The sequence below is a fragment of the Nannospalax galili genome, unplaced genomic scaffold (assembly GCF_000622305.1).
Source record: "Nannospalax galili isolate Female #2095 unplaced genomic scaffold, S.galili_v1.0 scaffold385, whole genome shotgun sequence".
In the NCBI taxonomy this organism is placed as follows: domain Eukaryota; kingdom Metazoa; phylum Chordata; class Mammalia; order Rodentia; family Spalacidae; genus Nannospalax; species Nannospalax galili.
The window spans coordinates 1,526,960-1,550,739 of record NW_008354956.1 but is presented as its reverse complement, the minus strand read 5'-3'; the positions used below and the strand labels follow the sequence as shown (position 1 = coordinate 1,550,739).

At 54.1% G+C, this 23,780-nt stretch overlaps 2 protein-coding genes across 2 annotated transcripts; one reads left to right on the top strand and one right to left on the bottom strand.

Annotated features, from left to right (window-relative positions):
- Positions 1-1,894: 1,894 nt before the first annotated feature.
- On the top strand, positions 1,895-16,466 carry Ercc2 (ERCC excision repair 2, TFIIH core complex helicase subunit). Its single transcript, XM_008852030.3, has 23 exons — positions 1,895-1,940; positions 2,160-2,259; positions 2,829-2,906; positions 2,981-3,043; positions 3,203-3,316; positions 5,601-5,717; positions 5,810-5,926; positions 6,269-6,392; positions 6,487-6,583; positions 6,696-6,829; positions 6,916-7,084; positions 9,041-9,159; positions 10,814-10,883; positions 10,960-11,029; positions 11,110-11,211; positions 12,112-12,175; positions 12,558-12,679; positions 13,972-14,064; positions 14,159-14,231; positions 14,341-14,411; positions 14,492-14,635; positions 14,766-14,909; positions 15,094-16,466. The coding sequence occupies exons 1-23, from the start codon at positions 1,936-1,938 to the stop codon at positions 15,184-15,186; spliced, it is 2,283 nt and encodes a 760-aa protein (XP_008850252.1). The 5' UTR covers positions 1,895-1,935; the 3' UTR covers positions 15,187-16,466.
- On the bottom strand, positions 15,329-20,209 carry Klc3 (kinesin light chain 3). Its single transcript, XM_008852031.3, has 13 exons — positions 20,137-20,209; positions 19,597-19,862; positions 18,661-18,891; positions 18,225-18,294; positions 17,654-17,873; positions 17,255-17,342; positions 17,074-17,175; positions 16,527-16,700; positions 16,085-16,175; positions 15,967-16,007; positions 15,774-15,880; positions 15,585-15,648; positions 15,329-15,457 (listed from the first exon to the last, which is right to left on the bottom strand). Exons 2-13 carry the CDS (start codon positions 19,852-19,854, stop codon positions 15,386-15,388), a joined length of 1,518 nt encoding a protein of 505 aa, XP_008850253.1. The 5' UTR covers positions 19,855-19,862; positions 20,137-20,209; the 3' UTR covers positions 15,329-15,385.
- Positions 20,210-23,780: the final 3,571 nt, after the last annotated feature.

Sequence of the window (23,780 nt, the reverse complement as noted above, 5' to 3'; positions counted from 1 at the left end):
TTTTTTTTTGAGACAGAGGGCTCTCTGTAGCCACAGTTGGCCTAGAACTCACTATGGAGACCAGGCTGGCCTTGCTCTCACAGAAATCTGCCCACCTCTGCCTCCTGAGTGCTGAGATTAAAGGCATGTGCCACCATGCCCAACTTTATTATTTTTATGTGTATGAGTGTATTGCCTGCCTGTATGTAGATGTACCTGTGTTGTGTAATGGCTTCAGAGATCAGAAGAGGGTGTTGGGTCCCCTGGAACTGGAGTTACACATGGTTATTAGCCATCATGTGGTGGCTGGGAACCCAATCTAGATCTTCTGCAAGAGCAGTCAGTGCTCTTAATCACTGAGCCATCTCTCCAGCCCCTCTATTTTATTTATTTTTGTTTGTTTGATTTTTTTGAGACAGGGTCTCACTCTATAGTTCAGATAAGTCTCCAATTAGCAAACTTCCTGCCTCACTCTCCTAAATCCTTAGATTACAGATATGAACCACCACGCCTGCTGTTTAATTAAATAATTAATGAGTCACAGTCCCACTCTGTAGTCCTGGCTGACTTGGAACTCCCTAAGTAGATTAGGCAGGACTAGAACTTGCAGAGATCCTCCTGCTTCTGTCCTGAGTGCTAGATTTACAGATTTGTGCCACCACACCCAACATATAACTGTATGTACATATATTATCTATTTTTAAATTTTAATTTAATTAATTTTTTTTCTTGAGACAAGGTCTCACTCTGTACCTTGGTTGGCCTGAAATTCACTATATAGACTAGGTTGGCCCTGAACTCACAGAGATCTGCCTGCCTCTGCCCCCTGAGTGCTGGAATCACCACAGCTTATAATCATATATTAATTGGTCATTTAGTATCATTCCTTGAGGACAGGCACTGAGGTTTTTATTTACCTTTGTGTTTCAGAAGTTCAAGGTCATCCTCTGCTAGAGTGAGTTAGTGGTCAGCCTGGGGTGCAGGAGACCCTATATCTGAAAACAAACAAAACACCCAAAATTAATTAACTAATTAAAAACCATGGGACTGGAGAGGCGGCTCAGTAGGTAAGTGCATGTATTGCTCTTCCAGAAGACCTGAGTTTGAGTCCCAGAGCCTACATCAGGCAGATAACAATCACCCGTAATTACAGCTCCACAGAATCAAAGACCTCTGGCCTCCATGGGCTCCAGTATTAACGTGCGCGAGCGTTCCCACACACACATGATTAAAAATAAATAAAAATTTAAAACATGTGGTATGGTCTGGCTACAGAAGATGCTCAATAAATGGGAGGAGCTGTTTATAAATTGCTTCTTGCTCTAGATCCATATATATATATGTATGTTGTTGTTGAGACAGGGCCTCCCTGTAGCCCCAGCTGGTCTGGAACTAGCTATGTAGATCAGGCTAGCCTCCATCTCTCAGAGATCCGCCTGCCTCTGTCTCTGAGTGCTGGGACTAAAGGCGTGAGCCACCACGCCCGGCCCTAAATAAATATTTTATAAATTCATGCTCTTCTGGTGCAGGTAAACCATTGGTAGCACATGGACTCCTAAAAGGACCCCAGCTCTCAGTTACTGTCCCTTAGACTGTTTACTAGTGGGACAACCTGGAAAATCTTAAGTTCACTAGTGGGCCATCCCGGAAAAATCTTAAAAGACTCAATGAATTGGATCGATTCTCTCGGATCTCTTCCACGTTCTGTTCTGACTCCTCGGTGATCCGCTGCGAAGCCTTCAGAACCGCCTCTCTCAGGAGGCCGGCTTTGCGTCTCCGTGCGCGCGCGCGGTCTGCCGATTGGCTCCGCCCTAGCGGAGTGACGGGCGGGCTCAGCCAATGACATCGCGAGGAAGGTGGAGCCGCTCCCTGGGGGCGGAGCCCTCGGCGGGCGCCTCCTTATTAAATATTCATGAGCCATGCGAGTGGACCGCTCTGGTAGCCGAGGCCGCCGCCATGAAGTGAGAGAGGGGGCTGGGGTGGGCGGCAGGCCGCGGAGCTGAAAGATGGGGCGACCCGCGGGCGTCCCTGGGGCGCGGGCGCGGCGCGGGGAGGCTACGGGGTTGGCCTAGGGTGGCTGCGGGGGCGGGACGGAGGCGGAGGACTCGGAGGGGCTTCGGGGGGCCCGGAGGCCGGAGCGGGCGGCGGGTTCCGGGTGCCAACGGTGCCGCCGCCTCCAGGCTCAACGTGGACGGACTGCTGGTCTACTTCCCCTACGACTACATCTACCCGGAGCAGTTCTCCTACATGCTGGAGCTCAAGCGCACGCTGGACGCCAAGGTGGGTGTCGGACCTGGACACTGGATGCAGGACGGGGCTTCCCAGCTGCAAGACGCCCCCGGATCTGCTGGCTGCAGCCTGGGTGGGGAGCCGGGAGGGGTGGTGCAAGCTTGCAATGCCAGCACTGGGGAGGCCGAGGCGGGAAGGAGCATTACTGGGAGTTTAGAGGCTAGCCTGGGCTGCGTAGCAAGACCATGTCTCAAAAAAAACCAACTAGTTGTGCATGGTGGCACATGCCTTTAATCCCAGCACTCGGGAGGCAGAGGCAGGCAGATCTCTGTGAGTTCAAGGCCAGCCTGGTCTACGTAGTGAGCTCCAGGACAGCTGGGGCTACAGGGAGACCCTGTCTCAAAAAGACCAAAAAAAAAAAAAAAAAAAAAAAAGTCTTTTAAGAAAAGAGAAATGGAGATAAAAGCCACTGCTCCCCGGGGCCCTGACATTTACCTGTTGTGTTGTCTTGCTGTCCTAGGTGGTGGTCTGTCAGGGAGGTCCCCAGAGTTTATGTCCCTAAGGTTCTGAGAGCGTGTGTCTTGTCTTTTCTGTGACACCCCCCCCACCCCCTGCCGCAGGGTCATGGAGTCCTGGAGATGCCCTCGGGCACTGGGAAGACAGTGTCGCTGCTGGCCCTCATCATGGCTTACCAGCGGGTAAGTAACCTCTGAGCTTGCAGAGTGGAAAGCAGGAAGGGCTGGACTGGGCTTAGACCATCTGTCATCCACAGGCGTATCCGCTGGAGGTTACCAAACTCATCTACTGCTCCAGGACTGTGCCAGAGATTGAGAAGGTGGGCAGGGGATACGAAATAGTGCTCTGACCCTGGCCTGGGTTGAGGGGGTGCCCTAGTGACTTTCTCACTAGTCTTGCAGGGGTGGGAAGCTGAGAAGGGGTGGAGCCTGACTGGCAGGGACTATCCATCTCCTGAAGCTTCTCCTATGGACTGCAGGTCATTGAAGAGCTTCGCAAGCTTCTCAGCTTCTACGAGAAGCAGGAGGGCGAGCAGCTGCCATTTCTAGGGCTGGCCTTGAGCTCCCGCAAGAACCTGTGTATCCATCCTGAGGTGAGCCTGGCCCTCACCCTGCATCTAAGAAAACTCCCCACCGATGCAAGCCCCACATCCCCACAATAAAGCTCTCAGCTGGTTGTGGGGCCGTGCATAGAATTCCCTTCTGGGTTGTCAGGTTTTGACTCATCCTTCCTTGCCCAGGTTTACACCTTCTTCAAGGAGCCTTCCTCCAGCCCAGGAAAGGCTAAAAAAAACCGCTGTTGTTTCCTGACTTGAATTTAATAGTGTACTTTTGGACAGGTGATTTCTACTGTAAGGGCCTCAGTTTTCCTTTCTGTAAATTGGGATAACCAAGTGCCTTCCTCATCAGGTTCATGAGTGAGACAGTGACTGAAAAAAAAAAAAAAATTGAGCCAGGTGTGGTAGTGCACACCTTTAACCCCAATACTTGGGAAGCAGAGGACAGGTGGATCTCTTGTGAATTGGGAGCCAGCTTGGTCTACATAGTGAGACTGCCTTTAATCCCTATACTCAGGAGGCAGAGGTAGGCTGACCCCTCCCAGCAGGGGCTACAGGGAGACCCTGTCTCAAAAACCAGAAAATTGCCAGGCATAGTGACACACACCTTGCATTTGAAGGAGTCCTTGAAAGCCCATATGGCAGGCAGCACATGAGGAAAACTCCAGATTTGACCTCATGGGATAGGTTAAAGTCAAATGATAGTGTGCTGCAAGTATTGGATATTTTTATATCTATAAAATGTCATTAACTTCATGTCAGCCTTAGATCCTATCCTGAGTATTTGTTATGTATGTGCAGATGTCCCAGAATCCACACGTCTGAAACCAAAATGCTACTTGCTCTGTATTCAGAGAAGGGATATTCAACGTGAAATAGGGGATCTTGTGGGTCCAGGAGGTAGTGGTTTTGCTTTCTTAAAAGATTTTATAAAGCCGGGTGTGGTGGCGCACACCTTTAATCCCAGCAACTGGGAGGCAGAGGCAGACGGATCTCTGTGAGTTCAAGGCCAGCCTGGTCTACATAGTGAGTTCCAGGGCAGCTGGAGCTACAGGGAGACCCTGTCTCAAAAAGACCAAAAAAAAAAAAAAAAAAAGATTTTATATTAGGGGCTGGAGAGATGGCTCAGCGGTTAAGAGCACTGATTGCTCTTGTGAGGACCCGGGTTCAATTCCCAGCACCCTTTGCAGGACACAGGTGCACTCACATACATGCAGGCAATACACTCATACACATAAAATAAAAATAATGAATAAAGTATATTTTTTTAAAAAGAGTTTATATTAATGGTGAGTATGAATGTGTGTTTGTGCATGTGAAGCCAGAAGAGGGCATTGGATCCCCTTGAGCTGCAGTTACAGGTGATTGTGAGCTGCCTAATGTGGGTGCTGGAAATGAAAATCAGGTCCTCTTAAAATGCAGTATGATGCTTTTAACTGCTGAGCCATCTCTCGAGCCCCCCTAGAGTTTTTGTTTATTTGGTCTTCTGAGTTTTTCGGGGTTTCTTTTGTTCTTTGTATTGTTTTTTGAGACAGGGTCTCCCTGTAGCCCCAGCTGGCCTGAAACTTTCCATATAGACCAGGCTGACCTTGATCTCAGATCCTCCTGCCTCTGCTTCTGCTGTAGTGCTGGGACTAAAGGCATGAACCACCATGTTCAGCTTCAAGTTGCTTTTTGTTTTTTCTTTTTTTTTTAGGTTTATTTATTTTTATGTATATGAGTGTTTGCATGTCTGTAAGTGTACATGTGCGTATCTGGTGCCTGTGGAGGACAGAAGAGGGTGTCAGATCCCCTGGAGTTACACATAGTTGTTAGCTACCAGATGTTTGTTGGGAATCCAACCCAGGTCCTCTACAAGAGCAGCCAGTGCTCTTAACCGCTGAACCCCTGTGGAACCATATCTCCAGCTCCCTCAAGTCATTTAATATGGTTTTTAAGTATTTATTAGCTTCTCTAATATGAACAGCACCCGGGGCCTTGACTATGCTAGGCAGGCACTCTACCACTGAGCTACAACTCCATCCTTTTCTTCCATTTTATTTTGAGATGGGGTCTCACTGAGTTGCCCAGGTTGGTCTTGAACATGCAGTCCTCCTGCCTTAACTTCTTCAGCAACTGGGATTACAGGTGTGTGCCATCATGCCCAGGTCAGTGATAGATTGTTTTTCTTAACTAAGAATGAAACAGCTGGAAGGTTCGGTTTTCTGTAAACCACAGCCGGCCTGCCATACAAGGCAGCTTAGAGCATGGAGGTCCAGGTTGGAGGAGCTGGTGTGTATCATAGTCCTTGTGGGTCCTAAGGTGCCCCCTATACCCCCAGGTAACACCCCTGCGCTTTGGGAAGGACGTCGATGGGAAGTGCCACAGCCTCACGGCCTCCTATATACGGGCACAGTACCAGCAGGATGCCAGTCTGCCCCACTGCCGCTTTTATGAGGTGCCAGGAAGGGACCTGGGCTGGGGAGGGCGGAGACACACAGGGCAGCAGCTGCTCTTACTGATCCTGCCATCCTCTTCGCCTTGCCCCAGGAATTTGATGCCCATGGACGCCAGGTGCCTCTCCCCTCAGGCATCTATAACCTGGATGATTTAAAAGCCCTGGGGCAGCGGCAGGGCTGGTGCCCTTACTTCCTGGCCCGCTATTCGGTGAGGAGGCTGGGGCTTTTATGTTTTATTTTGTTTCTTTTAGAGGCAGGATCTCACTTTGTAGCCCAGGCTGGCCAGAAACTTGTGGTAATTCTCCCGCCTCAGCTTTCCAACTCTTGGGATTATAGACATGAGCCCTGTCGGCCTTCTGTGTGCTTGACTGTCTCCCCGCTGCATCTCCTTATTAGTCAGTGCCCAGGCTGTCTCACGGTCTCTCCCTTACCTCTGTCTGTGCCTTACGTGGGTTGCCTGTCTATGTCTCCATCCATCTGCTGTGTCCTTGTGGCCTGGCAGTGAGGGCAGCAGAGCCGGGAGTGACAGATCTGCTCTCCTTCTGCCCAGATTCTGCATGCCAATGTGGTGGTCTATAGCTACCACTACCTCCTGGACCCCAAGATCGCAGATCTGGTGTCCAAGGAGCTGGCCCGCAAGGCTGTCGTGGTCTTTGATGAAGCCCACAACATCGGTGAGGAGGGAGCCAGGGTGCAGGTGATGGCCACTTCTCTGATCACCATCCCTTGAGCCTGGCTGATTCCAGCTCCCTCCCCTTTCCTCTCTAGACAATGTCTGCATCGATTCCATGAGTGTCAACCTCACCCGGAGGATCCTGGACCGTTGTCAGGGCAACCTTGATACCCTGCAGAAGACAGTGCTCAGGTGCAGGATGCACCAGAGGCTGTGGTGCCCACTCTGTTCCCTGTCTCCTGTGTCTGCCTCATTGGTCCCTGGACACTGGCCCCATTCCAGCCCTTTCTTGTGTCACCAACAGGATCAAGGAGACAGATGAGCAGCGGCTTCGGGATGAATACCGGCGCCTGGTGGAGGGGCTGCGGGAGGCCAGCGCTGCTCGGGAGACGGATGCCCACCTGGCCAACCCTGTGCTGCCAGATGAGGTGCTGAAGGGTGAGCTGCCATCCTGCCTCTCACCTGTCTATTTGCTGCCCCCCTCCATGTCCCTCCTGTACCAGCTGATTCTGGTCTCCCTGCAGAGGCGGTACCAGGCTCCATCCGCACAGCCGAGCACTTCCTGGGCTTCCTGCGACGGCTGCTGGAGTATGTCAAGTGGCGGCTGCGTGTGCAGCATGTGGTGCAGGAGAGTCCACCTGCCTTCCTGAGCGGCCTGGCCCAGCGTGTGTGCATCCAGCGCAAGCCCCTCAGGTACAGCCCGCAGTGGTCAGTCCGCAAGCCCAGTCTACAAGATCTTAGTGGAGGGCCAGTGACATAAGATGACTCAGATTGGGGATCCCATAGGACTGTGGGGTCTGGGGCTCCCTGGGGCCACATGTGCAGGGGAGGGGACAGTGGAGAATCAGCTGGATGGGCCTGGGTTGAGGCCCTGGATGGGCGCTGAGGCCAGTTGGACCTGGGAGTTAGGAGGACATGCTCTGCAACCCCACATGTGTGTCTGCTGCATCCAGTGCCTCTCACTGCCTAGCACTGCCCTCACTGCAGCCTAAGGTAGCTTTGCCACCTGCAGCCTCAGCACATTCAGGAGTCAGCCTTCTGGAGTGTGGCTCCGGTCTGGAGGAGGTACTCTATTTGGCCTTTACTGTTTTGGGCAGTCTGTTGTGTCCTCTGACTCTGTCCAGTGTGACCTGGGGGCATCGCCATTCTCGCTTCTTAGGGTTTCTGTGTGTTGCTGTTTAAAAAAACACTTGCGTGTTTGTGTGTGTATGCATGTGGGGGTGCCTGCAGAGACCAAAAGGGTGTCAGATTCCCTGGAGCTGGGATGACAGATGATGGTGAGCCGCCTGACATGGGTGCTGGAAATCCATCCCAGGTTCTCTGCAGAAGCGGTACATGCACTAACCCCTGAGCCATCGCTCCAGCCCGTGCTGCTAAAATTAGAACCCAGAAGCTCTCTACCACTGAGCCACACCCCAGGCCCTCCCGAAGGGTTACAGGCAAATACATGAACAGCTCTCCTTGGCGTGTGTGTGTGGTGTGTGTGGTGTGCCCTGTACTGTGGGTACATGCACTTAATGTGTGTATTAGTCTGTGGAGGCCTGAGGTAACCTCTTGTGGCTCCTTATCTGCTCACCGCCCTGTATTATTGAGACAGTTGCTCGCTGGAACTCAGAGCTCACTGATGCCCCTTGACTAGCTTGTTTTAGGGGTACCCTGTGCCCTCCTCCCATATGCTGGGATTACAGGACATCATGCCCACCCGTTTCCTTAAGTGCTCAGGAGCAGAGCTTTGGTCCTGATACTTGTGGGAATGCCTTAGCTGCTGAGCCATCTCCCAGCCTCCTGTCAGTTTTGTGGGCGGGTGAGGGGGAGGCAGTGAAGGGCCTACTCAGTCCTGAGCAGTGATGACGGGCCCAGCTCGTTCTCTACCTCAGCTGCATCTCCATGTGCAGATGTGAACACCAGAAGGGAAGCCTTCCCAGAGTCACAGACCTTTGACTGTGTAGGGGAGAGACTTTGAAGCCAGGCCTGTAGGGTGCTGAAGCACACACCCCACCATCGTTCCCAAGGGAGAGGGCAGCCCTTGGTGTTAGTCTGCCTGTCCCCTAACAGGACTCGGCCATTACCCACATTCCCCAGGTGCCTGCAGTGTGCTAGGGACACAGTGGTGACTGAGACAGACAGGGCTGCCCTCAGGAGACTTGACCCTAGCTCCTTGGTCAGGCTGTCCTGCTCTGGGGTTGTCCTCAAGGGTGAGCTGCAGGCCCACCTGGTGCCTCTCTGTGTGCGTGGGCATAGGTAGCATGTCATCCGTGCTGCTGAAAGTGTGTGTAGCTGTCCTGATTTGAGCATGGGGGACCATGACACTAGCTGAGGGGCCAGTGTGGTAGTCATCCATATGACTGTGTCACCAGGTCAGAGCAGAGTGACTGGCTTCCTGTTGTAAGTCTTGTCTTGATAAGAGCTTGCTCATGAGCATGCCTGTGTGACCTGACCATGCTCTGTGTGCCATCTTGGGTGGTTGCTCTGTATGCCTTTGAAGAGTGTCAGGACACTGGCCATTCTGACCAGGCCTCCCTGCTGGCCTAGTGGAATGACCAGATGCCTGCAGAAACATGTGAGCTCCAACAGTGGACAAGCCTGACTACGGACAGGGGCTGCTGTCAGATTGCTGTCTCCCTCTCCCCCCACCAATGCCTGCACCAGGTTCTGTGCTGAGCGCCTGCGCTCCCTCCTGCATACCTTGGAGATCACCGACCTGGCCGACTTCTCCCCACTTACCCTCCTTGCTAACTTCGCCACCCTTGTCAGCACCTACGCCAAAGGTAAGCTCCCCTTTGTCACCTCTGCTGGGCTTCAGACAGCAGGACTCAGGGTCCCAGCTGAGTCTGGTGGAGTGTTAGCAGGCAAGGCCCTGGAATTTTCAACTCCTGAGGGCACTGGGGCGGGGGGCACACATGGTTCCAGAGTGAGTTAGTGTCATGCTGAGATTCGTGTTTTCAGAGGTGCTCTCTGGGGACGATCAGGGTATGCAGTGGTTCACATGCTGAGCAGGGTGAGGAGCATTCTGTAACTGACAACACTGGGAGCCATGGCAGGTTCTGAACAAGGATGTACTTGGTGAAACTGGTGCTATAGAGATAAGTCTGGCTGGGACTGAAGAGGTGGCCAGGCACCATGGGATCAGAGAAGGGGTGGCCTGGAGAACTGCAGGAGGAAGAGGCCAGGGCATGGAGCGCATTGGCTGGTGTGAGGACCTCGTGCACAGCGGTGAAGGCTACTGCACAGAGTCCTAGCTTGCAGGAGAAGAACATTCTGGAGGCTCTTGAGGTTCTTGTTGAGGGTTCCCCCTCCATTTTCCCAGCTTTAAGCTGAAAGGGCTCAAGCTGATCCCCAGGGATTACTAGAGTGTCCAGGAAACCAGGTCAGCTAGCCAGCATCCTGCAGCTGGGCCAGCCTGGGCAGGAGGATGGCCTCCCTCTGTCAGCCCCACCTCAGGGCTGCCTGCTTCCTTCTGTTTCTGGCCCTCATCTGGCCCCACCTACCAGCATGTCACACTGGCTTGCTGGGAGCAGCCTTCCTCGTTCTTGTCCCCCAGCTACCTGCCTGAGTTCTTTAGCCCTCGGGAAGCCCCCTGACCCTGTGCTAGCCTGGACCCTCCTCAGGGCTCCTGTCTCAGCCACCCTCTCTGATCGTTGCTCTCTGGAGATACCTGGCTCCTAGTGTACTGGGAGCCATTGTGGGCAGGGCAGAGGATGTATTGGTCACCACTGCGTCCCCAGCTCAGGACTGGACAAGTAGGATTTGATAGCTTTTGTCAAGTGAAACAGAATCCATGAAATGTATTCGTTTACTCAGTCAACAAACAGGCCAGGGCTAGCGATGTGGAAGCAGTGGGAACTAAGACCTCATCCCGGACCGTCTGTAAGTCGTGGTCTAGAGGGGAAACCCAGGAGCAGACACAGTAATTTCAGAAAGTGATACTAGGAAACATGGTTGTGTTGCCAGGAGCAGCAGCACCAGCCTCCCAGGGGGCTCTGGAATGCAACCTCCAAAGACCAACCAGGCAGGGGACGAAAGCTCAGAGTCCCTGGGGAGTGGAGGTCACACAGGATACCAGCAAGGGTGGCCCTGGGGGTCCCATGGAAATTTCTGGGTCATGGGAGGAGTATGTGAACAGGAGCCTACTTGGGATGCCCCAGTCTTTCCCTAGCTGCTCTGGCAGGAACAGGGGTGGGCAGGGCCAGATGGCCTGCAGGAGTGATGACATGCAGTGGGGTTTGGGGAGCAGAACTGCCCAGGAGAAGGCTGGGAGGGATCTTGGCTGTGGTGATCAGGCTCTGCTTCTGCACGGGAACATTTGCAGAGCACAGGCATGCAGAGAAGGGGACAGCCTGCAGGTGTTTGCAGTCTGTTGCGGGGATCAAGGTGAAGCAAAGCAACAAATCACGTGATCAGCAGCCTTGCCCCTCCCCCCAGGCTTCACTATCATCATTGAACCCTTTGATGACAGAACCCCGACCATCACCAACCCCATCCTACACTTCAGGTGAGGTGCTACCCTGTGTGGGTGGGACAGACCTGGTCGCTGCCCCTGCCTCTCCCTCACTACTGTTGTCCTGCAGCTGTATGGACGCCTCCCTGGCCATCAAGCCCGTGTTTGAGCGCTTCCAGTCAGTCATCATCACTTCTGGGGTGAGGACTCTGCCCTGCCCTCCACAGGGTGTCTGGTCCCTCTCCAGTCCTGCTGAGACCTCTTGCTGTCCCCGCTGCAGACACTATCCCCACTGGACATCTACCCCAAGATCCTCGACTTCCATCCTGTCACCATGGCAACCTTCACCATGACGCTGGCCCGAGTCTGCCTCTGTCCTATGGTGAGTGAGTGAGGTTGGGGCAGGTGCTTGCCTCCAGCTTACACTCGGGCCTGGCGGGCCCAAGCTGCAGTGTGAGGATGCCCTTCCAGGCACTAGGCTGTGGGGGCACTCAAACTCACCAGATACAGCCCAGGTCTGAGCTGGTGGGCACCTGGACACCACCTTGGTCAGTGTGACTTTGCTGGGCAGCCTCTTCTGCTGCAGGCCCCTCCCTGTAATGTTGGTGTGGGACCCAGGTCCTCAGTCTCTTTGAAGCTAGGGTCCAGGTTGATGTGTACTGGCCTCTGCAGGCTACGTGCAGCTCAGAACTATGGGAATGTTGCCCAACACAAAATCATAAACTTGCTTTAAACAGTGTGTGGGTTTTCTTAACTTTCCAACCACCCACTGTGTGGTAGCCTGTGGAGGGCTGCCATGGGGTGCTTGCTGTGGGGGTGAGCAGTGTTCTGACTCTGTTTGGACTGGCCTGAGTATAGCTGCTGCATAGCCGCATACAGCCTGGCTCAGTTTCTCCTCTGCTGTTCATCTGCTGTGTGACCTTAGGCAGGTGGCTCGCCATCTCTGAGCTGGGGTGATTTGCTCTGGCAGTGCAGATAACAAGATAGCTAAGAGTTCATCTAATGCCACTGTGTCTATAAAAAGCTTTTCAGGGCTGGGGATGAATTCAATAGAGTGCTTGCCTAGCATGCACAAGGCCTCAGCAATGCATAAACCAGGTGTGGTTATTCATGCCTGTAATTCCAGCACTAGGGAGCTAGCGACAAGGAGATGAGTTCAGGATCATCCTTGGCTATGTAGTGAGTTCAAGGCCAGCTTGGGCTACCTTAAACACTGAAAAACGGGAGCTTTGACTGAACGTGGAGGCAGTCAGCACCACCTCATCCTGACTTTTTCTACCAGATCATTGGCCGTGGCAATGACCAGGTGGCCATCAGCTCCAAATTCGAGACCCGGGAAGATATTGGTGAGCTGCCTGTGGGCTTGGCTTGGGTGGGTTTTCCAGTGGGTGAGGACAGGGCCCCAGGCTCTCAGTAGTTTAGTTGAGGTCCCTTACTGCCCTTGGTGTGCTACTGCAGAATGGGATCTGCCCTGGGTCTTCTCTCTCTGGGAGTCTGTGTGCTGCCACAGGGTGGAGCACAGTGACCTTGGGGCACTACTCCAGCCCCCAAGTGTTGCCTGGAAGAGCCCCTGCTAGATGCCCTTTATATGGCCACGGTCCATTATGTGGCCATGGGAGGACAAATGAGGGATTTGTGTAGATCACTTCAGTGGGGCTCCTGGGAACCCCAAGATCAAGACAGGGAGCAGGTCCTGGGCCAGGAGAGTCCAACCTCTGAACCCCACAGCTGTGATCCGCAACTATGGCAACCTCCTGCTGGAGATGTCCGCTGTGGTCCCCGATGGCATCGTGGCCTTCTTCACCAGCTACCAGTACATGGAGAGCACCGTGGCCTCCTGGTATGAGCAGGTATGCCGGGCCACAGTGGCCGATGAGCCCTCAGCTCTGTATGCCATCCTGTGGGGGCACATGACATGGACAATGTACAGAACCAGCAGCACATGCCCCTGCCCCAGAGCTGACCACACCTGCCTTTTGGCATCGTGGCCTTCTTCACCAGCTACCAGTACATGGAGAGCACCGTGGCCTCCTGGTATGAGCAGGTATGCCGGGCCACAGTGGCCGATGAGCCCTCAGCTCTGTATGCCATCCTGTGGGGGCACATGACATGGACAAATGGACAATGTACAGAACCAGCAGCACATGCCCCTGCCCCAGAGCTGACCACACCTGCCTTTGGGGCTCCCTGTGCCATACTGTTCTTGGGTTACCACAAGATTGACTCCCCCAGTACACAGGGTTTGGTATGGAGACCCCAGCAAGCAGGCCTGGGAACTTCAGGGTCTGCAGAGTTAAGTTGGACCAGGACTCCCAGAAATAAGAGTCTTCCAGGAGCCGGAGAAGTGTATGGATGAGGCTGTGGGGCATTGTGGAAGTTCACCACAGTGCCCGCTGACTGGCAGGGTAGAGGGAGAAAGAATGGGCTGGGGGTGTGGCTCAGTGGTGGAGCACCTGCCTGGAATCCCCCAGTGAGGGGCTGGGGTGTGGCTCAGTGGTACAACACTTGACTAGCATCCATAGGCCCTCAATCCCTCGTACTAGGGAAAATGTTTGCCTGCTTGGTGGACATAAAAATAGTCTTCTTTCTGGAAGCTCTGTAGTTTTAGTGGCACCATCAGTATCTGAGGCACTTCAGGTTGATCTCATGTGCAGTGTGAGAGTCAGGGTCTCCCTGTACCCCCAAGCTGGCCTGGAACCCCTTAAGTAGACCAGGTTGGCCTTGAACTCAAGAGATCCACCTGCCTCTGCTTCCCTAGTGCTAGGACTAAATTCATGTACCACCACACCCAGCCAAAGTTCTTTTTTTCCTAGACATCCCATACTTCCCTACCCCAGAGCTGCACTGAACCCTGGTCTGTCCCCATGGGCTGCCTGTCCTTGCCTCAGCCCCTCACCGTCCCTATCACAATGTCAGGATTGAATTCTCAGGACCACCTCTGGTTGGCCCTGCCTGAATTATGATCAGCCTTTCCATGAGTCACTGGCTGGGATGGGGGTGCATTGATTGGCCACCTTAAGCCATGTGCCTGCTCTGTTGGACAGCCAGAGGCTGGACAGCTGGAGCTCATAGCAGCACTGGGCTGAACCAGGAATGCTTGCCTTGTACCTGTCCTCTGTCCTGACCGCCACATCCACTGCAGGGCATCCTTGAAAACATCCAGAGAAACAAGCTACTCTTCATTGAGACCCAGGATGGGGCTGAGACCAGTGTGGCCCTGGAGAAGTACCAGGAGGTGGGTGCCTGGTGCAGGCTGGGAAACATCAACAGGTGAGCCAGCGGGAGAGGGCTGAAGAGTGACAGCCGCTGCCTCAATCTCCCCTCCCCAGGCCTGTGAGAATGGCCGTGGCGCCATCCTCCTCTCAGTGGCCCGGGGCAAAGTGTCAGAGGGGATCGACTTTGGTGAGTAGACTGGCTCTCCCCTTCCCATGGCCTGGGCACACAGAGGGTTTCTACCCACTTACCAGTATAACCCCAGGATGCACTGTAAGTCCTGCTGTCCTGCCCCCAGTGCACCACTATGGGCGGGCTGTGATCATGTTTGGCGTCCCCTACGTCTACACCCAGAGCCGGATCCTCAAGGTGAGCTGAGCAGTATGGGGGAGTGGGGGCTTTGGCTTACAGAAGAGGCTGGTTCCCTATCTGGGACTCATCCCCTCCAGGCCCGGCTAGAGTACCTCCGGGACCAGTTCCAGATCCGAGAGAATGACTTCCTCACCTTTGATGCCATGCGCCATGCTGCCCAGTGCGTGGGTCGTGCCATCAGGGGCAAGACAGACTACGGCCTCATGGTCTTTGCTGACAAGGTGCGGGCTCAGGGCTTCTGGGCACCCCAGCCAAAATGATCCCCCTTCCTTTTCCTCAGTGGTGGGTCACAGGGACAGTGGGCAGCCTGGGCTCTGACCTGGGGCCTGATGTTCTCTCCTTCCCTTGAAGCGGTTTGCCCGGGCTGACAAACGTGGAAAGCTGCCTCGCTGGATCCAGGAGCACCTGACCGACGCCAACCTCAACCTGACTGTGGATGAGGGCGTGCAGGTGGCCAAGTACTTCCTGCGGCAGATGGCGCAGCCCTTCCACCGGGTGAGTCCAGCCCTGCACCCTGTTCATAGTGCCTTCAGGGACCTATATCCCAGGTCCAGGAAGGGAAAGAGTGGGCTGCCCAGGGGATGCAGACAGAGGACCCTGCTGGCCCATGTTCTGTTCTCAGGGACACATACTCTGGATTACGTGGACATGTCAACCTCCCTCCCTCTGTCCCCTGCAGGAGGATCAGCTGGGCCTGTCACTGCTCAGCCTGGAGCAGCTGCAGTCAGAGGAGACGCTGCATCGGATTGAGCAGATTGCACAGCAGCTCTGAACATAGAACCATGGGGTGGCCCTAGTGGCCTCCCGGAGATGCTGGGACTCCCAGAGGCCCCTCAGGCAGATACCCAATGCCAATCTACAGCCTTTTAATTGCAGGGAGTCCAATCCACAGGTGCCCCTCAGGCAGGGCACATGATAATCCACCTGACTGTCCCTCCCTGAGAAGCTGCGGCCACCATGGCCAGTCCACCCTAGCGTGGTCTCAGGTCCTGGGTGCTGGCGCTGAGGGTCCGAGGGGCCTCGCTCAGGTGCCGTGTGGAGAGCTGTGGATAGATTGCCATTCTCCAGGTGACATTGAGGCTCTTGTGGCCCTCTCCATCACCTCCACCACCTTTCCTGTCCTGCTGAGCCTGTTACCAGCACCCCTGTGCTTCATCATCAGCACCTCACCTGCGTCCTGGCAGCTCTTGGACTATCCACATTCAGCATATTGAGTGACATGGTTCTCTTCATCCTTTAAAGGAGGCCAAGAAAGAACTGAGTGAATCCAGAAGGACACTTGGGCCCTGGGTTCCAGTAGGCACAGAGGACATGGGAGCCATGTAAGGTTCTGGACTGGTGACTTCACCCAGCACTCACCCAGCGGCCCCTGCCATGCTGTTGCCTCGGAGGCGGGAGACAAGCTTCTCACTTCCCCGCCGGATGGACTCTCGGAGCTTAGTGAAGGAGCTGCTGCGACGCAGGACCTGGGGAGGGGGACAGGGATGGGTGGGTCCCCAAGACCACCCAGACCCACCAGTCCCTATGGGGACCTGAGGCCAGGCCTCCTTACCTGCTGTTCTGCGTCACCCACTGTGCCTGCATTGGGGGCTCCTGGTGGAAGAGGAGACACCAGGGTTATAGGAGTTGTGAGGGGAGAGGGCAGGAGAGGGGACAGGAGTGGGGCTCACCAAGTGGGGCGGGCAGGGCTTCCTTGCTGAGGATCTCTCTGTACAGCTCTTCTGCCTGCTGGTACTTGTTCTGTTTCAGGTAGGCTGAGGCCTGCAGGGAGGGCGGGCCTGTGGATCCTGGCCTGTCTCAGAACTTCTCAGACCCACCCATCGGCATCCTGTCCCAGCTTACCACGGCAGCCCCAACAGCCCCACTTCCTATCTGGGATAGACACAGTATTCAGGTTCCTGCCGCTGAGCTCCTGCTCCACCGACACACCTCTGTGCCTCAGTCTCCTCATGTACAAAATGGGGTGACAGCAGCTCCTACCTCAAGGGTCAAGTGCTATTGGAGGGGTGTGCCCACAATAAAGGCCTGACCCAGAGCAGGCTGTTTGCTGTGGCTTCTGCTTTTCTGTGCTGAAAGACCCCCTGGGGGCGACAGGACCCACCCCTGCCTCACCAGGTTGTTCTTGGTCTTGGCCACGTTGGGGTCGTGTGGCCCCCCCAGGGCCTCATAGATACTCAGGGCCCGTGCATAATGCCGCTCCACATCCTCAAACTTGCCCTGGTTCTGGCAGAGCAGGGCTAGGTTGTTGAGCTGCTTGGCCACGTCGGGGTGGTCTGCACCCAGAACCTGGGGTTGGGGTGCATAAGCCATCAGTCACCTGGGGTAGTCTACATCATGCACCTTGTCATACCAGGGTCACAGGTTGGGAACAGAAACAAAATGGAAGTTACATTCGGGAGCCAGGGGTTAGTGAGATCAGCAGTCATGAGGTACAAGGTCCAACAAATCTGCTTAGGGGCATGTGAGGGGTCAAAAGGTCAGAGTCAAGATGAATTGTAAGCTCAAATTAGATCATGATGGTAGGTCCTGGGATGGACTGGTTTAAGTCTTAAACCAGGGTGGGGCCTGCTAGCTAATGCAAGGTACCAGGGCTTACAGGGAGGAAGCATGGCATGGTATAGGTACCAGTCACACAGGGCAAGAGGGATGGGTAGAGCACCTTTTCCCGGATCTCCAGGGCACGCTGGCAAAGGGGCTCTGCCTCCCGGAAACGCCCACGCTTCCCGTACAGAACAGCCAGGTTGTTGAGGGTGGCCGCCACCTGCAGGGGGACGGTTGGCAGAGGAGACAGGTGGGTCCAGCCCCCCAAGTCCTCCCTCCCTCTCTGGATGACCACTCACGGCAGGGTGTTCAGGGCCCAGCGTCTGCTCCCGGATCTGCAGGGCGTCGTGAAGAAGCTCTGTGGCCTCCTTGTACTTGTTTTGGTCTCTGCAGGGAACAGGGACCAGGGCTCCATCAAGCTGGGGCCACTGGCTGGCCTGAGCCAGAAATGGGTGGCCCCTTCCACGGGTCCCTCTGGAGTTTCCCCACACCCTCCAGGCCTCTGGCACTGGGTCCCCACACTGTCAAATCCGTGTCAAGCATCCGCTACCCAAGTCTCTTGCCCGCCCTGGTGCCCATGTGGCTTATGACTCTGGGTTTTTCCTTCTTGTCCCTTTTCATGCTGGCTCCTGCCCCAGAGTGTCCTCCCATCGCCCCCTCCCAGGGTCCCTGCCCTTCCCATCTGCCTCAGCCCTCACCTGTATACCAGTGCCAGGATGTTAAGCATGGTGGCCACATCAGGGTGGCAGTGGCCTGAGCTTCGCTCCAGGTCCTCCAGGGCCTGACGACACAGAGGCACAGCCACCTCGTAGCGGCCCTGGCCTGCGTACTGGATCACCAGGTTGTGCAGGGTCCGAAGGCGGGCTGGTATCTCATAGCCGCCCTGCTGAGCTGCAGCAGCTCCAGCTGCCTCAGGACCTGGGGGAGGCAATGTGGACTCACTGTGGGGCTCAACCTGCACCCCACAGCTACCTCATTGCATGGGGGCCCTGCGCTGACATCAGGGATCACAGGCATCTAACTGGCTGGTGGGATGTGTCCTGGCTTGGGGACACAAACCTACCCATCACTGGCCCTGTGGGATGTGAATATGGATGCCTGCCTAGGTCACAGTTGGCCTGCCTTATGAGGGCCACCTGCTTCCTCCTCTTGACCCAACCCTGACCTCCAATGTCCTGGTCAGAAGCCTGGGAGTCCCTCAGGCCAAAGCTCCCACCCCCAGCCTTGTAGCTGTGCTTCCCACATCGTGCCTGGGCTCCCCATACTCACCTTTCCTCTCCTCCTCCTCACTGGGAAACAGGGACACCAGGCTGTCCCTCCGAGGTGGGGATTCAGGCCGCTGTGGGAAAACAGGAAAGTGGGGAGTCTTGAGGAAAGGGGCTTGTTTCAGAGGCTGCGGTCCCTGAGGTATCTACCTCAGGGCTGTGTGCTAACCTTGAACTCACAGCACCCTCCTGCCTCAGCCTCCCCAGGACTGAGATTACAGGTGCATCACTACACCAGTTCTATCTTAGCATTTGTCAAAGGATCAGAGGTCTAAGGGGTCTCCCGAGGGTCCCCGAGGGTTGGGGGCTTTAGGGAGCAGCTAGGGGGAATCTTGCAGTGTTCTGGTGGGTGTGGGAATTTGGGGATTCCATGTGTAGTTGAGGGGTTACTCCAAACGTTCAATGAGGACTGGGCACCCCCAGCTCACCCTGTCCGTTACCTGGTTCTCCTCAGGTGGGTCATATTGTCGTAGCTGCCCCAGGAACTGGAGGTGGCTCTTCTCCTCTTCCAGCTGGGCCACAGCCTCCTCACTGGCCCGCAGGCGCCTCTGCGTCTCCTCCAGCTCCTCACGAAGCCATGTGTTCTCCTGGGCCAGCCTCCGTGCCTGCGCCCGTAGCCTCTGCTTCTCAGCCTCCAACACACCCACATGGGCAGACAGAGCCAGCAGCACCTGTGGCATTGGGAGCCACAAAGGAGAAGCTGTTTCACACCCAGCAGATAGCCCCAGACCCAGCCTGGCTTTATAGTAGGCCAGACATTCCTAGATTCTGGAAACACCCCACAGTGTGGCTCTGGTGATGCTGTTTTCTCCAGAAATCCCTGATTTCACCCAAATTACACTTAGGGTTAATTCATAGTCCACCTGTGTCACCCAACACCTGCTTAGAATCCCCCAGTGAAAGGCTTGGGGTGTGGCTCAGTGGTAGAGCACCTGCCTAGAATCCCCCAGTGAGGGGCTGGGGTGTGGCTCAGTGGTAGAGCACCTGCCCAGAATCCCGCAATGAGGGGATGGGGGCATGACTCAGTGGTACAGCACTTACCTGGAGTCCCCCAGTGAGGGTGTGGCTCAACAGGATATTGTTTGCCTAGAATGAGCCAGGCCCTGGGTTCTATCCACAGCACCACAATAAAAATCACACATCTATCACACATAAAATCTTCCCCTAATGCTTCCTAGGGACCCCACCTCTGGCTTGTAGGCCCTCCCTCCAAGCCTGGCTCCTCCCGACCTCCTTCTCCCCTGGACTTCCTCCTCTATATATGCAGTCCCCTAATCCCTTGGCCTCCCCAACCAGGCCTGAGCCCCCCACATACACAGTCCTCATCCCTGGCTCTCCTCCATCCTAGATCAAGCCCCTAACCCGATGCCACATACCTGGGCTTCGCCCAATCCCAGCTCGATGGCCTCCAGCGAATGGTTCACCGCTTGTTGCTTCTCTTCCAGCAACTCAACGGCAGCCACAGGGCCCTGACCAGCCAAGGCCTTGGCCAGGTGCCCAGCCAGACTGTGGTGCTCAGCCCGGAGGGCCTCCAGCCCCTGGACCACCTGCCGAGTCTGCCTCACCAGCTCCTCAGGGTTGAGGCGCTCCGGGCCCAGCCCCGTGCTTCCAGGCGCTGCCACCTGCACAGACATGGTTGTTCCTGGCGGGGGAAGAGGGGGTAGTGGAGATGAGAGTCACTGGCTAGCCCAGGCAGACCCAAAACCTCCCTCCATCCAGTCATCCCGCTGTCTACCCATCCTGGCCCTCTCCATCCCAGCAGGCCTTCATCCAGGAACCTTCTAATCTACCTATGTTCTGTAACTCAGAGTAGAGCCCTGAGAACAACTCCAAATTTCTGTGTGTAATTAGCCAAAAGAGCCAACAGCTGGTTCCTGCGCTGCCCATACCCCCACCTCCTGCTGTACTCAGCTCACCTGGTTAGCCCTCCCCACCCCAAGGTCCCCAGACACCCCAGCTCTGAGCTCCCTGTCAGCCAAGAGCCCTGGGACCCGAGGCCCCGCCTCTGCCGGGAGTGGGGGGCGGGGCGTGTGGAGGCGGCAGGCTCCTGGTGAGCTCATTCTTAGGGTGTTTTGTCGGAAACCAGTCTGGCCACTGGGGGGGGGGGGTGGAGCTGGAGGATCGGCTGAGGGATGGGGTGCTGGAGGTAGAGTAGCAGAGCCAGTGGCCTGGAGGTTGGGGGAATCAAAAAGGGGGCCCCACATTGGCTACTCCGCTCTTATGACAAGACCTTAAGGACCAGGGGCTCCACCGACCACAGCCAGCACACAGCTTTTTGGGACACACATGTGACAGGTGTGGTTCATGGATGGCACTGGCCATGGGACACTTAAGCACCTAAAGTCTGGTAAGGGGTGGGATCCCACACATGGGGTTTTGTGGGATTTTATGTCATTATATATGGGTAACCAGGTCAGATGTATTTTTAATTATTTCGTTTATTATTTTTATTTTATGTGTATGAGTGTACACTGCCTGCATGTGTGTAAGTGCACCCATGTCATGCAGTGTCTCAGAGGTCAGAAGACAGCATTGGATCCCCCGAACTGGAGTTAAGGATGATTGTTAGCTGCCATGTGGGTGCAAGGAACTGAGCCATCTCTCCAGCCCCCAGGTCAGATGTTTTGAGGGTAATCCTGGAAGACACACACTACTTAGAAATAACACACACACACACACACACACACACACACACACAAACACAAACACAAACATTTTCTCCCTCTTGCTTTTATTTTTAAAATTTTAACTAATCTGTTTTCAAGATGAGGTTTCTCTGTACCCCCAACTGGCCTGGAACTCACTATGTAGATCAGGCTGCCTCCAACTCACAGAGATCCGCCTGCTTCTGCCTCCCCAGTGCTGGGACTAAAGGTGTGTGCCACTATGCCCATCCTTAATTTTTTAAATTTTTGAGACAGGGTCTCACTATATAACCCTGGCTGGCCTGGAACTCATTATGTAGACCAGGCTGGCCTCAAACTCACAGATGTCTGTCTGCCTCTGCCTCTGCCTCTGCCTCCCGAGTGCTGAGATTAAAGGTAGACAATCTGTTTGTTTGACATTGGGTCCCATGTAGCCCAGGCTGGTCTCAAACTCTCTGTATAGAGTTGATGATGACTTTGAATTTATGATCTTTCCTGTGTGATTACAGCATGCAACACTACAGTTATGCAGTGCTGGGGATGAACTGGTCTTCAGGATGCAGGGTCTTGGACATGCTATGCACTCTCAAGTTGACTATGCTAGGTGAGCTCTCTACCCACTGACAACATCCCCAGCCGCATGTAAATGCACCACATATGTGTAATGCCCATGGAGGACAGAATAGGGCCTTGGATCCCTGGAAGTGGAGTTGTGGGTGGTTGTTAGCCGCCATGTGGGTGCTAGGAACCGAACCCAGGTCCTCTTGTAAGAGCAATCGGTGCTCTTAACCACTGAACCATCTCTCCAGCCCCAGCCTTTCTTAATGAAAAAATGACCCACACAAATTCTCTAATGAATATGACACACTCTCTACACACTCCCTTCTTCCACATGCACCCACACCCTCTCTTAACAAACACGCATACACGTATTCCCTCCTTAGAAATACAACATAGTAAAAGAAACAATAACAAAATAGAAGAAGAAATACAAAGTAGTTAGTGTTCTCATCATAGAAACACAAAACACTGTACTTTTAAAAACACAGGGAACAGGGCTGGAGAGAGAGCTCAGCAGTTAAGCGCACTGGCTGCTCTTGCAGAGGACCCAGGTTCAGTTCCTAGCTCCCACATGGCAGCTAATAACTGTCCTTAACTCCAGTTCCAGGGGATCCAATGCTGCGATACATTATGATGCACTTGTAGGCAAATGAGGTGGCGCCAGAGGCAGGAGGATCTCTGTGAGTTCAAGGAGGGAGGCAGAGGCAGGTGGATCTCTGTGAATTCAAGGAGGGAGGCAGAGGCAGGTGGATCTCTGTGAGTTCAAGGGCCAGCCTGGTCTACATAGTGAGTTCCAAGCCAGCAGGGACTACAGGGAGACCCTGTCTCAAAAAGACCGAAAAAAAAAAAAGTCATACAAATAAATCTTAAAAAAAATAAAAGTTCAGGTGTTGGTGGCACAGGCCTTTAATCCCAGCACTCCAGAGGCAGAGGCAGGTGGATCTCTGTGAGATTGAGGCCAGCTTGGTCTAAATAGTGAGTTCAGGCTAGCTAGGGCTACAGGGAGACCCTGTCTCAAACAAAACAAAAACCAAACCAATACAAAACACGAAAGCCCCCCCTCCCAAAATCCACAAAACTAAAAACAAACCCCACAGCTCACAGCTGGGTGTGGTAGCGCACACTGAGGGAGGAGAATCATGAGGTCCAGGCAAGCCTGGACTATAAACTCTGCTTCGAAAAGAAAAGTTGGGTGCTAGGGACATAGCTCATTGGTAGAGCACTTGCCTGGCATCCCAAGGCCCTGGGTTCCAGGCCTAGTACCAAACAGGGCTGGGGGAGGTTGCATGATAGGTGTGGTGGTACACATCTGAGATCCCTGCTCTTGAGAGGCAGGAGGGTCAAGGGATTCAGTCATCCTTGGCTACATAATAAGCTAAAGGAAAGGTTGACTGCCTGAGACCCCCAGTACATTTCATTGTTTTGTTTTACATATTTGTTTTTACAGAGTCTCCTGCAGTCTAGGCTAGCCTCAACTCTCTATGTAACTGAGGATAACCTTGAACTCCTGATCCTGGTGCCTCTACCTCCAAGTGCTGGTATTACAGGCATGTAGCACAGGACTTCATTTTTCTTTTCTTTTTCTTTTTTTTTTTTTTTTTTTGGTCTTTTTGAGACAGAGTCTTCCTGTAGCCCCAGCTGTCCTGGAACTCACTATGTAGACCAGGCTGGCCTTGAACTTACAGAGATCCGCCTACCTCGGCCTCCCAAATGCTGGGATTAAAGGCATGCGCCACCACGCCCGGCTTATTTTTCTTTTTAATTTTAAAATTTATTTTATTTATTTTGGAGGGATTTTTTTGAGGCTGGGTCTTCCTGTAGCCCTAGCTGGCTACTCACTATGTAGACCAGGCTGCCTCCAACTCACAGAGATCTGACTGCCTCTGCCTCCCAAGTGCTGGGATTAAAGGTGTGCCCCACCACACCCAGCTAGAAATTTTTTTAATTTTATGTAAGTGTACCCATATCAGCAGTGCCCCAGGAGACCAGAAGAGAGTGTTGGATCCCCTGGAACTGGAGTTACAGATGGTTGTTAGCTGCTATGTGGGTGCTGGGGTTCAAACTCGGGTCTTCTGCAAGAACAGCCAATGCTTTAACCACTGAACCATCTCTCCAGCCTCTATAAAAATATTTTATTATTTTTATTTTATGTGTATGAAGTTCCAGTGTTATGCCTGCACATATATAAGTGCACCCGTGTCATGGGTGCAATGTCTATGGAGGTCAGAGAGTGTGTTGGATCCCCTGGAACTGGAGTTATGGATGGTTGTTTGCTGCCATGTGGGTGCTAGGAACTGAATCCAGGTCTTCACAAGAGCAGCCAGTGCTCTTAACCACTGAGCCAGCTCTCCAGT